Genomic DNA, 15,960 nt, shown 5'->3' on the forward strand with positions numbered 1-15,960 from the left:
AATTACCACCGCTTGGAGTGTTTTTAAATATGTTTTTCCTTCCATTCCCGCATGTTCCGCACGCCCGTTGGGCAGGATGTTGATTTGCGTTGTGTTTGCCGGGCGGTGTGGCGCGTAAGGCGTGCTCTCCTGCTGCTGCTGGGCGCAATGGGAAACAAAAACTGGGGGTGATTCGATGCACGGCACTCGCCTGACGACTGACGTCGTTCGTAAGCGGAGGGGTTCGAGTTTTACGTAACGGCGATTCGCTTCGTTCGTCAGACCGCGCGACAGACATACCGGAGCGGCTGTGAAGAAGTCAATCAAGGGCCGAACCGTACCGGTACGCCCAAACGGCCAGGGACTGAGTTTTCCGACACGGCGAGACAGAATGGGCCAGTGGTTCCGTGTGTGTGTGTGTGTGCGCGTTTTTTTTTCGCTCTTTCGCTCTCTCCTTCACCGAGTGCTTTTTATTCCTTCGGTAATGGAAATTAGCATATTTTCCCTTCGAAAGCACTCCGGGTTGACCTTCGACCTGTTCGTGTTTTCCATGGCGACTTCGTTGGGAAAGTGCGCTTGACATAGATATTCATTGCACATCCTTCGAGGAGGTACTCGAGGGCTTCGGGAGCGCATATTCGATCGAACTGTCTAAGGACACGGTGGTGATGCGGTTCGTATGAATTTTTAATGTGTCGCGCCCTATCCGATTTTCCATCGATCCAGAATCCCTGGGATGGAAGGGATTTGACGCGACAAACCACAACCTATTGGCTAGCCAATTATTGAACGCAGGCTGTTCGGGGCGTACGCGAGATTATTAATGCAAATCGAGAAACAAAATAAGGGAATCCATTGCATCGTCTGGGAGTCCGTGAGATGACCAGGAATCGTCATCAAAAATTGACAGCCCGTGATTGACGGGTTGCTCGTTTGAAGTGTCCGCACACAAAACCAAATGGTGTTTGACAATAGGGCGCTCGTTATCGGTTTTTCTCGTGGCTTGATATGCAAATGCGTTCACTTCTCACACCGGAAATCGAATCGAAACGTCGCTTTGGCAGTTCACAAGCCAATTTTGACAGCCAAACTAAGCTGAGATGATGGAACTGGCCCAGGCACGGGTTTCGAAATGGCGGGCACATGTGCATGTGGTCGAAAATTGGATGGATGATGGTCCAAGCCGTTGGCGTTATTGTGTCCAGATTTGTCGGACATCTATTAATTGCTGCCGCTTAGTCATTGCTTTTCCACCAGGAGGCTGTGACTAAACGGGACACATGTTCGTGCGCTTCCGGGGCGGGCTGACGAAACGTCGCACGGAAGAGACCACGTCTTGTCCCGGTTTGTCCACGCTTGACGGCAAAATTCGTTCGGGACCAGCTGTGACAGAGCAGCCTTTCACGAGGAGACGCTAAAAACGGTAAAACGCTCGTAAATTTCCCGCACCAATCTGTCGCTGTCGAGCTGCGTCGAGTACTCGATGCTCGGCTGCTTTCGATTATTTCTCCACGATCCGGCCGGGTTGCAGCGATAGATTTTTAATAACTTTATAATTAAGCGTGAAATTCGGTTCCCGCTTGAGAGCGTACCCTCAACGAGGGTAAGGTGACACAGATCGTGCTTCTTAAAGCCAGTCTCTCGAGTGGTTTGGTTGGGATGTTGAACCCGGCGCGTCTTCCAAATGACATCACGACGAAGGCTAAACCATGCAGTCCATGCTATCCGATGCCGTGCGTACTTCATTATCCGCTCAAGCAGTTGCCTAAACAAACACACTCGAGTAGAGAGGATTGACTGCGGAGTTCATCGCACCCTTTTGCATCATGCATGAGTGCAGTTGGGCGCATCCAGTGCACTCCGTTCGAACGGTGTCGGTTGAGGAAGCCACTCGAAAGCCGTAGAAGAGTAAGAAATGGGTGATGATCTCTTGAATGAATCTCCTTTCTGTGTGGTTACTCTTGCGTAACGTTTGGAAAAAAGGGTGCTCTATCTTTGGCGCATCTTACGATCCTTGTGTCCTGAAAGATAATCGGATAGGGTAGGATGCGCTACGGTTTTGCAACAGTGTCTCATCCTTGACTCAGCTCACAAATCATGGATCCCAATTATTGCAAACGCGACGCTAGCTCACTTAATTGTATTACTTCAATGTGGAACATGGCTGAAAGGATTGCTGCGCACTGGACGCGAATATGAGCAAAGCCACTCGAACGCTGACATTTTCACGCCGTCACGGCAATTAGGAATGTCGCCACTGGACATGATGGTCGCGTAAGAGCAAAAGCGTCCCACTGTGTTGAGAAACACAGCCCACGGTGCGACCCATTTCCCAGTCTGACCGACAACCAGCCAACGTGTCGGTGTGAGTATAATGCATTTTCAAACGCTCAGGGCCGGATTCATGCCATCGGTCCGATCGTGTCCCGATCGTAAAACGTATGAGTTGTGCGTTCGAGGATGATAGCTCACGTACCGTATGATGGGGCGATGATTTCTTCGTCCGTCTTCTCGTTCATCTAAAGCTGAAAACTAGGTGAACGCAGGCAGCAAAGATCGCCATCGCCAAGCTCGTGTATTGTACAACGGCACGTACGAAGATCATCTTTCCTCGCCGGCGACCCGTGGCACGGTCAGTTCCATCTTCCCAGCAATCGCAATCGTCCCAACGCTCCGTCACAGGTTTCACGCTTCTTCCAACATGTGGTGCCGAGCGTGTGTTCGGGTGGTGTCTTTGAATCTTAAATTTTAATTATTTCTCCGACACACTGCTCCTGGGGTCCGGAAAGCCGTGGTAGGAGAGCGCAAGGCATTGCGATATGTTATTCACAAACGAACGTGCCAATCGGCGTGGATGCGAAGAATCGAAAGTGGAACTGTTTTAATGGAAAAGCTGAACTTGTGTTCCAGTTCCGACGACGAACAGGGGCAGCCTTGGGTAGGGTGAACCGTTCAGGGCGCACATCCGGAGAAGAAAAGGTTACATTTTCGGTCAGATTTTTTTTTTCTCAGCTCGCTTCTACTGATGCAAAACAATTTCGTCTAAGACCAGACCGTCCGAGCTTTGCGTTGGTGGACATCTTTTTCCTTGTCCTGCAAGGTGTTCATCCGTTAAAGTTAAGCGAATCTGGGCTGTTTCGGTAGTTTCCATTCTCTGTGGAAAGGCCGCATGGGTAATCGGGTTTCCGCATGTTCTCGCTTTTTGGCGAAGAAGCGCGTTTCTCTCGACTTTTCGTGTAGAACAGTTTTACGAAACAAAGCGCACGGTGACGGCCACTGTTTAATCTGCTCAAGAGCAGCAAGATTGCAACCGGCATGGACCGGCAGGATCCTGGCATCCCATTATCGTGGCAAAAGGATCAGGATCCTTCACACCCCCGGATTAGGGATCGTCTCAGCCGATACGACCGATCCGGGATGAATTTTGGTTCGCATTTTTTGAGCGTTGTTTTTTGTTCCGTCTCCATTCCAAGCATTGTCCTTCTTTCCGTTGCCCAGCGGCTCAGAGCGAGGCGCTGTTCGGTGCGTTGTAATCCGGGTTTTCACTGAAAATTAAATTTTAATTTGCTTTCCAACCGAACACAAAGCAGTGCTGCGTGAACAAGGGAGCTGCCTTTGGGATGGCCGTTGCCGCCTGGCGGGAAATCGTACGTGTCAATCTTCCACATCGGACGATTGTCTTTATGATTGGTCGTCCGGTTTGCAGGAGGCAAGAAAAGGAGACAGATATTACCGCTCGAACCGAACTGACCGAATCGGATGTCCTTCTAGGGATAGGCGACGGAGCGGCGACTCGTCGGAGGGGTCCTCCCGGTTCGTGATTGGACAATGGCGCTCGTTTTCCCATCGATAGGGGCGCGCGCGGTAAGGAACGGTGTCGCTAGAAAATAGGCTTTTCTATGCCGGAACCCACCGCTGGCGGTGGAATGAAATAGACGTAACGAATCGAATCGCAAGGGAGAGATAGAAGGATGGCAAGGTAGAAGAGAAGAGATGGGACCGACAAAACGATGAATGAATGAGAAACAAGTTTTCTCAGCCCCTTAGACGACGGTCATGCGCTGTGGAAAGAATACACCGTGAAAGAAAGACACCATCGCGGTGGTGTAAAATTGCTCTAGACGTGCTCGAGTGTGTCTTGGCTAAGTGAGCATACGTAGTTCGGGGATCAGCCGCTAGAGGCGCTAACGGCCATCACGCTCGCTTTTCTTTCTTTCGAAGTTGTTTTAATCCTTCTTTCATGTTGTATTCACTTTATTTCTTGTTTTTTCTTCTACCTTAGGTGATAGATCTGGATATTCGAGGCTGGCTGGATGCAACGCTCGAGCCGACAAACTGGATGAAGCACATTCGCTGCACCACGAGCGCGGACGAGGCGAATGTGCAACACTTCCTCAAAGATGGTCATGTGAGTCTAAGCGATCGATGAGATCGTTGGAAGCAATCGCTATAATTACCCCTATCAGACCGTTGCACGTTAACGCCTGTGCTTTCTATCCATTTTCTTGATTTCCATTCGCCTGCTTCGGTCCTTGCTCGGTCTGATGTCGCGCGGTCTATTTTCAGCTGTGGTACGAAGTGATATGTGATATCAGTCCCGGAAGGGAGCTGCTGCTGCGACCAAAGGTTCCTCTTCATCCCAGGGATGGCCAAGACGAGAGGGGGAGCGAACGTGGCTCGGGTGAGTTATTTGTGTTCGTTCTAGCGTGGCTCATTGGCCACATATCGCTTATTCATCACCCGAAAGCATGCAGATGTTCACAGTTTGAAAGGATTACCGGGTTTGTGGGTCATTTTAACGCGGGCTTGCCGTTCAGTTGATGGGATCATTTAATTGAGAAAAGAATTAGCGCGCACTCGCGTGCCAGATATCCTGCCGATTGCATATTTCGTGTGTTGCGCATTCGGTGAATTCAGGCTCAGGATCAAGCAAGGATTAAAACCGATAGTATAAAAGTCTCCTACAATGCTCTACGGCGACAATTATATTCCATTCGCCATTCCGCATGATTGGCGCGTGCCTTCGGTTTGTTTGCCGTCACCTCGCTGGTGTGATCCTGTGAAGTGTGCACAATTAATGCCAACAACTGCGCCCAAGCTGCCGACGGTTGCTGAGCTGCGTTTTATTAACTCATCTGATTCGGATGCAAAACGCGCATAATTTTAATCCCCGCGATGAGATGATTATCGCGTGTCCGTTGGCTTCGCGGGGCACGAGAAAAGGGTGCTGTTTAATATAAACTAGTAAAGAAAAAAAAACACGCTGCTGGGCTTGCTCCTGCTCGAGGGGCAAAACAGCGCCATCTAGTGGTGAGCGTCGCAAGCTGTGTGCCTGCGTTACGTGTGCAACCCATTTCTAATGCATGCATATGCAAATGGATTAGCCTTTTTTTATGCCTGGCTCTAAATCTTCGACAAGGTATGGAAATTAGTGGCACGGGTTCGGGATTTTTCTTCACTCCCCGACCGTAACACACATCGGATGGGTGGAGTTTTTTTTCGCACCAAACACGCCGTTTTGTGAAGAAAAAACGCTAGTTTTTTTTTTAAATTGTGTGTTATCCACGCGCCAGATTTTATTTGCTTGAAACGTACCAGGTTTTTTGTGCTCATAATTTTACGTATAAAAAAAAACAACAACTTTGTCTCGCCAGCTCGAAAACAGCAGGGAGGTGCTGATGAAGTTGTTAATTGAAACGATATGGGAAAGCGCTGAATGTCTGAATCTGTAGGGGGTCATTTTTTCATTCAGTAAAACATATTGATATACTTTTTTTTGTTTAATTAGATACGCGCGTGAACGATTATCGTGAGAAGATATTTTACGTTCTGCTAATAAGAAAATGATAATAATAATGCTAAATTATCAGACGGCTTTTGAACGGCAATTTAATAGAACTCTTCGAGCAAATCCTATTTATTATAGGTTCTTGCTGTCGTAGAACGATAGGATATATTGCTAGTATCAATATCGTCGTGTACACAAATAGATATCACTTTCAATCGTGTGGTGCAACAGCTGGCGCTTGGGAAAATTTGCGATAGCACCACCATTCCATTCGTCCAGGACGGCCCTCTTCTGCTCGTGCAATTTCACCCGCCCAGCCTTCATTTATCACCATTGCATTAGGATCGATATCTTTCGGCACGAGCCGCAGCTCTATTAATCATCCATCCCGCATGGTCACCGGTGCCGATCGATCGCCCAACGCCCTGTTCCCGGCCATCCAACATCTAACATGATGAGGCACGAGTGACGATGCGGGAAAAAGGGTTACATCGACGCAAAAGGCTTTGTTTTCCGACGATATTTTTGCCCCTGTTACCGCAGGCACTGTGCAGGGTGAAGGTTGAAAGATAGTGGGCCGCGCTCCCGTAATCCTTTTCGACCTTGAAACGCGCAACTATCCCGGCCGGCAGAGGACCGAAAGATCGAAAGATGGGACAATTTTCGGTTAATTGATTTTGCCACCACATTCGGTCACAACTGCGTTCCGTTCGACGGCGTGACCGAAAACTCACCCTCGTCCACACGGTCGGTTGGCGATGAAGGATGACGCTAGATCCTTCCGCGCGGGACCGGAAAGCTGACAGTTTATTAGTTGACGTAAAGGATTAATGTCCGATTGGTTTGCCGGTGCCGGTTTTGGGAGTGTCGGATACGTTACAAGGCCATCTAGCGGGCAGTTCGATGCGCCTGGATAAAGCGTGTGGCTTTCCCTCGGGTTTTTTCCCCGGTGCTGTCGAACGATCCGATCCGACTGGCGAGCGACAGTTACATCACGCCGGTCGAGGGTCCCATTAATCGTCCGTTCATGGGCTGCTGATTGCAACACCATCGCCTCGTGCGTGCCATGATGCGCATAGGGGTGGATTATGATTGGCACTTTTTTTGTTGTTGCTGTTGCTGTTGTTCCTCTTCCATCCGGTAGCAGGCGAGGAAAAGGACATTCACGCAGAAAGGGACGGTCTTGCTTGTGTCCTTCGCTGCCTGCCAACGAACGATGGCAACGATTTATTTATCTTTCGATTACAATTACATGCCCCACGGTTCGATGCAGCTTCTGAGCTGATGTGCCGCTGTTAAACACGTGTTGAACATGATTTGCGGCGGTGGCGAGAGACAAATAATGGGGGCAAATGGACGAACGGCTGCTGCATCGCAGATCGCTCGAGAGCCACGAAGGACGGGAAGGATCATAGCTTCACCCGAAATTCGTTTAGGGCACTGAAAGCGAAGGGGAATTGCGCATTTTACACCACTGAGAAGGGAGCGGCATCGAGACTTTCGTTGGCACGGGCGAATCTTTCTCTCATTGTCGTTTGGCCGCGGGGTGTAAATTGATAAATTATGTCATCGCAAATGATCGGAGCGAAGGAAAACAGATAGATGGGAAGGGCGCGTGCATCGTCGCATCCGTAACCGATCATTAACAGCACGGGCTTTAACGCCACTATTTGCGGCAGTAACAATATTGTTTACACTTTTTTTTCACGTTCTTCATACAAAGTCTGTTTGAAGCTATCGCTGGGTTGTACGATGATTGGACGATCTTTTTTTTTTGGCTTACGATCCTCGATATGATACGTCCCATAAATCCTGATCAAACGTAATTAAGATGTTTGAACATGATTTGTACGAGTCCGAGTGAAGCCTAATTATATCGCAGTTTTGGGCTGCTTTCATCTTTACAATTAAAAAGAAAGCGTCCCACGTTTTAACGTATGAAACAAAAAAAACAATCAACAAAGCTAGCAGAACAGTGTGAAAAAGGCGTTATGATTGAATTTGTGCAGCTTTCTCGTTGCAACTGCCTCCGGGTACTATGCCTATCAGCCGTCACGTCACGTCCGTTGGTGTCCTTGTGCCACTCGCGTCGAGAGGGTCCGGTAGACAATCAATGGTGGTCACGAGTCGTCCCGCTATCAGCACGGTTACATCTTGCTTTTTCGTGATTTCCTAATGGCGATAGAGATTCGGTCATAAATTATAACTTCACCGCACTCTCCGTGGCCGCGTGCGCTTTCCCTCCCCTTACGGGGACATTAGCGACAAACTCGAACTAATTCCCGTGCCGGATGTGGGAGCGAGACGAGGCCGCAGGGCACTTATTGACATGTGATCCTGCGGGCAAGAGGTCAAGAGTGTGGCGAGTCGGGTGGAGGTCGGCACGCCTGACGATGACGATGGTGTGTGGTGATGACCGGGAGATATTGAAAAGTGGGAAAACCCGCATCTGTTTTGGGTCAGGCCATTTTCCCCGCAGCCATGCCAATTGTTGGGTCATGCCGAATCGATGGTGTTGATTCGCGGCACGTTGGCGAGTTTAAGTTTTTAGCTCATGCAACGATGTCCTTTGATCGCATGTGATACATTACGGGTGAGTCCAATACCAAGTGGCAATTTTAATTCGAAAACTCTTGCACAGCCAAAGTGGTCAAATGTTATAAAATAATCATACCTGCTATTGTAAAATATGCTCATAATTGTCTAATATAATGAAATGCTCGCTTTTGGTATGGTAAAGCTATGCTTGGCTGAGCTCGAATCCCTCGGCCGTCGGCTGCTTGTGCGGTGAACGAATAGTTAGGGCTTTTTCCGTTTCGTTTTTCATAACCCAACTGGTGCCATATGGTGTAACGTCTTGAATGTTTTGAGCAGAAATGCATAAATTGTATACTTTCCCACGGAATGGGTCCATTCAAAGCTTTAAGGATGAAAAAAATCATCATTTACATTTATATAATATATCCCTAAAACTTGTAAAAACATACACAAAGTTTAATGATATGAGTTTAAAAATGAAACATCAGGGCGAAGTGTACAGTTTGTCAATAAACTGAACACGAGAGCGCTACCCATTGTAAATTTCTGAAATTTTTCCTTCAACACGAAGTGGTCGTTTTGCCTATCTTGTTTTATTTCATTTATTCATTTTCGCACTCATACTCGTACTCGAGTTGTGCACTTTTCGGCACAGTTATTCAGTATGGCACGGTCGTTCGGCGATCTTTCTCACGATCGACGATGGCGACGACGATCGTATGCTCATTATTTTATTTTCATGTACCTTAAGGACACTTGCTTGCAGGCGATGTAAACTTGCTTTGTTTGGTTAAATTGAGTGTGTAAGAAAATAGCAGACAGCTTCGCGGTGGCAAAAGAAAGTGAATCAAGCAATTTAACGCAAAATCATTTCTCCCACACATGACACCGGAGTAGTTACAGCAGGACCTTCACGCGCGAGGTCATGATGTATGTGCCCGACTCAATTAACACGCGTATCGTCACGTGGCAATAACGGGCGTACTCCGAATGTTAACTTTCCCTACCGACTGCGTGCAGTTGTGATTGCTTTACTCAACGGCAGGCTCGTGATCGTACGTCTACCCCAATCATTCCTCCAATGCAGCCGTCGACGAGCTTGATTTGAATATCCTGGAAAACGCTCCCTGTAGAAAGGGAAAATCTGGGGTGATGCGTAGAATGGAACACCGATTGCCGGACCGATGCAGCCGGCCGGTGCTCGTGCGCGCATTTGACTTCTTTGAGCCACACCGGAAGGACCTTTTGCGCGTGGGGAATATAAACGGTCGGCCAACCAGAGTCCATTATCGGAAAATCATCCACTTGGAACTACGGTGCGCGGCGGTTCGAGTGGGCACGCACGGCTTTTGGAGGTTTCTGAATGGGTTCACCTTAACCTGTGGTTGGTTCTGACCGTTGGTGATCTCGATCGCTAATGCAAACGCACCTGAGGGAGGAAAAAAACGCCGGCAACATCGGGCAGGATAATGGTGTGCTATTGCCGAGTGTGCGTGTGTGTGCGATTACTTCCGGGGCTTGTGGGCAAGCATTTTGCTGAACGGGAGAAAAAAGAGAACAAAAAAACAGAGAGCACGCGCCTTCTGCTTGGGTCGTGATGGCGAACTTCCTGTCCCGTGGGGGTCATGCCCTACGATGACGGGAACTTACCTTATCTGTCATCGTTTGATTTATTCTTGGCTTGCCAGCGCAGCAGGGTTTGTTTAAACCAACGACGTTATTTTCGTGTGGCTGCTTGAAGGCTTTTAACGTACACGGGGCATTTTTTATGCATTTATAAGACCCTAACCACAAAAGATGTCCTGATTCCGCTTTGTTGGTCCAAATAAATGCACTCTCGGGAGGCGAACTGCTCGGTGTGCTTAAACATTATAAAAGTTAGTTTGTGGTTTTATGGGCAACCAGGGCTATGCCCTGAAAGGTGAACAATCCGTAATTGCAAGCTAACTGGCAATTTTCTGGACGCCATCGCAATTGGAATGCCCACCAAGGTTAATGGGGTTTGTGTGCAGGTTATGGTCTTGTCGCAGCGAAGGGTGCATACGAAATACACACCTGTCAGAATCTCTGATCCGTTGCGAGTGGGAGATTCATAAGGACCAAAACGGCCGTTACTAAACGTACCAAGCGGTGCTTATGGCATGAGCGAGAGCATGAGCTCCGAAGCTGGTTTGAATGCAAAATAATGTTTCATAATTAGTCAAATCATTCTTTGAATGATTAAATTTATGCATAATGTTGGCTCAGAATTATTTAATATTATTTACTTTAAAAACCCACCCCGTCTAATAACCGTCTTTGGTTTTGTCAAGCCATATGGTATAGCTTCTGCAGATGGGCAAAGGTTCACACATATATTAAGCATAAGCTTCCTTTGCTTGACGCTTCACCTTAGAACGTATGCTTTCTGCAAGCATCCGCCCATTGCCAACACACCGTAAAATGTACCTCGTGGGAAAACTATTTCCCGGTAAGTCACCGAGCATCGTCGACGATGATGACGCTGCTTCCGAAGCACCACCTTAGCTACGTTAGGTAGGCGTTAGGAAAAGTACCCTGAAAGTGAAGAAACCGGCGCAACCAGCTGACGTTTTGCGCTTGGAGAAAAGGACCCTCGATTTAAAAGGGGGAAAAATGCAGCACGCCTAACAGGAGCGACGTTTTCCTTGCTGTCGTATACGAAGGGACGAATCGGTCCCATCTGTTACCGGTGCCGTCTTCCGTGGTACCGGGTGGTTAGGAAATTTTCTCAAGCAAACCGAACTGGTGGCATGTAAATTTGGTGCAATATGGTCCTTTTGGAGAGATGAACTACGAAGGAGGGTTGGTTTCTGGTTGAGTTGCGTGGGAACGCGATAAAAAAGTTCTGGAAGACAAATAATTAAGAGAATGCTACCAATTTTGAGATGTTTGGAAATTAATGCAAACTGGCGAATGGCAAATTGTTATGTGAGGGTAAATGAGTTTTTGGCTCTTAAGGAAGCTCCTTAATTTATATATTTTAACTATTTTATTATTGAGGTAGAGAGTGAAATTAACACTGGACAGTGTTATTAATAATCCCATCATTTGAAATTAATTTTTTATTTTAATTTGCTGGTGAAGCACTCTAATGTAAGGATGTCATCCGATGGGGTGTAATTGCACGAAACATTGACCTGAATCCTCGGCGGTTGAGAGTTCGGGAAAACGGATTACTATTGCTCGTTTCCACCATGCTCGTTCCACCTCGAGCGCTTCAATTGATGCAATTATTGTATTGTATGGAAAATCCAATTCCTACCCGAACTTGCCCTTTACGCTTGGTTCCATTGCTCCTGCCGAGGATGTTGACCACCGACGCTGCACAGGTGGTCAAACGGTTCGTGACTCCGGGAAAACGCGCGCGCGCGCACCCCCCATGGTCCTTTCGCTTCGGGAAGCAACCACCGTTGACGGTTACGCTACGACACGGAGTGTCCTGTGCCATTATCCTTTATCATATCGTGCCACACGTTATGATTGTGTGAGCGAAAGCGCACGATGCGACTGAATGAAAGAGAAGAGAAAGCGAAGAGAAAGAGAGAAGCAGGTTCAGTCAAATGTACAGGTTTTTTGTTCTATCCCTGCTGCGTAAGATCCCAACCATCAGGACGAAACGCAACGACGGAAGGACCCCTTCTTCGTTGACCAAACCCCGAGCATGGGGTGTATTCCTTCATGTCATCCATGCATGTCCTGCCGAAGCGTGAGTGTGCGTGAGGCTCCTCTCGCACGGACGCACCGATGCGAAGCGTGCATACGTGGGGCACCGCATCGTGGTCCTTGCGCGACCCCTTTGGCGTGACTTATGAGTCCCCTGGTCGCGATACGATTGACTGCGTGCAGGTCCTTGCGAGCGTTGGCCAGTGACGAGCGATGTCTGTCTCCCCATGCTCTGAGGGTGGTTTATGCGCTTTACTCGATGCTTTTTTTTTATTTTCCTGTGCGAGAGTGTGTGGGGCGTGAACGCGCTGGGAAAAAGGATTTCCCCGGTCGCTTTGATGTGACGTTGATTCCGGACGGTCCGGCAATCGGGTTCCAGGTGAAGACGTGTTCGGATGTTCCTCCACAGTTCCGGGGATCCTCGTGAAGATCGGAAGCCTTTGAGCCATCTCCTCTCGGCAGTGAGCGTTTTCGTGCGTTGTGTTGTGTTGCGAGAATAGTTCCCCGTGAATAGCTGCTTTCGTGGCGACGCAATTACATTTGAAGTGAGTATACGTGTAGAAGCAACCGAAAGGCAGCAGTTTCATAACATCGCGTGCTCCACATCGGAAATCGTGACCCCGTGCTCATTTGTTTTAATTTAGAGATCCCGGCTAAAGGTTTACATTTGCACACATTTGGTGTATTATCACTCGCAAAGGATGTGTCGCCGTTTTGGACGGCTCGCGAAAGTGAAAGAGACGCTCACGCAGGACCGTTGTCGTGGCAAAAAAAAAAGCAAAAAAAAGAAAAACAATTAGCGCACACAAATCGATCCGGCGACGATCGGCAAAGATGCCGTGCGCGTTCCACAAATGGGCACACTCCGCGCGTTCGCTGGTCTGGTAATCTTCATTTTCGAACACTCGCGGTGGGTTTCAGGATCGAAATGATTGATTACCGCGCGGTCTCACGGGGCCCGAAAGCCGACGAGAGCAATCTTTGTTTTTTGGGACGTCGATTTCGAACCGCACCATCTTCCACCGGGCTGCGGGTATCACGTGTGGTGCTCTGCCCAACCTGTTTGACCGTCGAAAAAGGGTCCTCCCCATACCCGACAACCATAGTCGACGGCCTCGCGCACAGATGGAGCCTCCCGAAAAATGAAGCAAAAAAAAAAAAAAACCACCCGAATGGAATGTGTGGCACAGATTAGTTTTGCCTTTTCGGCGGCCGCAACCTAATCCTGACCGAGCGTGAGTCCGCCGGTGTACCGTTAAGCGGCTCCATGTGGGATGCTGCCTACTGCTGCTTCTGTTGGCCAGGGTTGCAGCCTCCGGGGCACGTTCGGAATGAACGTTGGCGTTGGGTGGAGATGCACGCATAACCACCCTCCAGCAAAGGGAAGGTCGCCAGCTTCGCGAGCCAGTGGGGAGAGATGAAAAGTGATTGATGCGATTCAGTCACCGGTTTGTATCAACAAAACTACTGCTTTTCGGAACCGGCCGGCCCGAAGTGAGCTTCCAAGCGAACGGTGCATTAGGGCCGGGCGTGTATATCATTGGCTCACGTGTACCCGGGCGTACAGTTGATCGATTATCTGTCCGGCGATCTTTTGGCCCCAGGTTCGTCCGATCGCTGGCTTCCCTTTGGTTGGGGTTGAAAAGCGCGCGCGCGCGCCCAAATAGATGGCCCGTGTTTGTGGACGTGGACGGTTCGTGGTTTTTGGGGGTTCGATTTTTTCGCATCCACTACACGAGCAAATAGTTCAGTTGGAGTTCTTTTTTTTCGCTTTAAGTGACTCATGAATTGAAGAGATCTCTTTCACCACCCGACCTGACGGGGGTTTAACGATCTCACGGTCCTCTACGGATGCTCGTCCTGGCGCACACATGGCTGGAACAAGACGCAACACGCGGCACAATTCATCATTAATGGTGCCCATTCTCTCGCAATTGTATCGCATCTTTAATTGTAGCGCCCGTTTCGAACTCACGCCCCTTATATGTCAGCCCTTTCACCGGTTTGCGCAGCTATGCTAATGTACGTTTGGTATTGTTTTCTTTGATCCCGATCGCTACCATCCCCCCCTAGGCGGTTCCCAGCACAGCGACAACTACGAGGACGAGTACAACACCTCGAACGATCTCGACGCTAGTCACGGCAAGGAGCAACACCATCACCATCACAGCGGCACCAGCCACAGCAGCAGCAGCAGCAGTAGCAGAAGCAGCCACGACGGCAGCACCGGACACGATCACCACCACCACCATCATCGCAAGGTCGGTGCGAACGGGAACGGCCATCATCAGGCAGAGGACGGTGGCAGCCATCACCACCACTCGGACGCGAAGGACGACGACGAGGACGAACAAGGCATCGACGCGCGGTGTGTCGTCTGTGATCGCCAGTGTCACGATATCGATCAGTGAGTAGCAGTATGGGCCGCATAATTTATTATGATTTCTGCTCTGGTGCGCTGGTTGCTCTCTGACGCAAAGGGCCAAAGGCCACCGGCTATTAGCTGGGCTCTTGCGTTTTTGTGTTTGCGTTTGCGTTTGCGTTTGCCACCGGGGTGTGGGTGTTTTGCGTGGCCGGTTTGACTGTGGACGTGATCGAGCGCGCACCACGAAACCAAATCGAATTACGACGCGCCTCGCGCGTAGGAGAAGATCGATCGAAGCCGGGAGCAAATATTTGTCGGTGGGAAATCAATTTTCCTACCCCTTTTGCTCGGGTACGGCACGGTGGTCGTTTTTTTTTCTTCCCTTTCCTCCCTTGAACTCTGAGCCACCTCCCTGAGGGGTTTTGTGGATTGCGAGCGAATGGCGTTTAGCGAGTAATTAATCTTCACCCGAGTGTCATTTTATTTGCCATTCGCTCGGTCTGGGGAGAAGTCTGCGCTGGAGCTAGGATTCGAGCATCCGAACCGTGGCGGTTCCATGCGCCCTGGAGGGTGGAAAATAATAAATTTGCGTCCACCTACGACTCAATTTGTTTGCCGTCCGTGCGGCGCGTGGAGGTAAAACAATGCACGTGCTCGAATCGAGTGCGCTTTGCATACGAGACGTTGAGGGGTTTTTTTTTATTTTTTTCAAAAAACCCCCACCACTAGATGGCGCTTCGGGCCGTGGCTTACCAGACGCCGGCAGCGAACATAAATCGTTTTCGCAAATGGAAAGCCCGTTTCGTGGTGATGCGCATAAAATTATGAGCACGCGTGCAGGTGGAAAAGCCCTTCCATCCCGTGGCGAACGCCGTGCGATAAAGTGGAAATGTGAGCCGCTCGTCAGCTCGTTTCGGAGGTTCTGCTTTATGCGGTTATGGGGCAAATGAAATTACTCGCTCACGGATGGCGGTTGGCGCCATGATGCCAGATGTCCACCGTGGCCCACTAAGCAGAGTGCAGAGTGCAGCTTTTATTTGCAGCACGAAGCGGCAACGCTCGAGGCCGTACGTGGCTGCCTCGTGTGCCTTACAGCCGCCATTCGGACGGGGAATTTAATTTACGATCCGATTGCGCACCTACGCGCCTTTGCTGTCCGGTTCTGACGCCCTCTTCTGACGGTTGAGGTGCGCTTAAAAGGGACGGGGGACTTAAGAAGATCGATTATGGGTCGCGGAATGCGGAACGCACCCTGCGGTGGCAGTGAAAACGAAAGTTCCAGGAGCGTTCGAGTGGCAAGCCCAGCCTGGTTAGCTGGGTCAGTAGGGGATTTATGTGGCGTCGCGTTTTCGGAAAAACGCTCGTGGGGTTGACGGTACCGGCTAGAATTAATTTCTTCATTCGGCCGACGTTTAATCAGTGCTATTAGCTCTAAATGGATTAAATTCACTCGCCCGTTTGGGCGTTGGGGAATGGTGGCTGGTGATCGAAATGAAAATGTCGGCCTTTTGATGGAGCTGTTTCTCGTGCGGCTCGTTCGCCTGCCCTAAGGTCGTGGAGGGTTTTGCGTGGTTTACTCTCGGAGCCCTTTTCGGGGGAGTTGCAC

At 49.5% G+C, this 15,960-nt stretch overlaps 1 protein-coding gene across 1 annotated transcript in view; it reads left to right on the plus strand.

Annotated features, from left to right (window-relative positions):
• Positions 1 to 15,960, plus strand: part of LOC128723620 (transcription factor hamlet-like) — a 94,577-nt gene that overhangs the window by 65,270 nt on the left and 13,347 nt on the right. Inside the window, exons 4-6 of the mRNA XM_053817377.1 lie at positions 4,262 to 4,387; positions 4,546 to 4,660; positions 14,063 to 14,396. Coding sequence (XP_053673352.1) covers positions 4,262 to 4,387; positions 4,546 to 4,660; positions 14,063 to 14,396 — 575 coding nt within the window. The remainder of the gene's footprint in view (positions 1 to 4,261; positions 4,388 to 4,545; positions 4,661 to 14,062; positions 14,397 to 15,960) is intronic.

Source organism: Anopheles nili, chromosome 3, assembly GCF_943737925.1.
Source record: "Anopheles nili chromosome 3, idAnoNiliSN_F5_01, whole genome shotgun sequence".
NCBI classification, from domain to species: domain Eukaryota; kingdom Metazoa; phylum Arthropoda; class Insecta; order Diptera; family Culicidae; genus Anopheles; species Anopheles nili.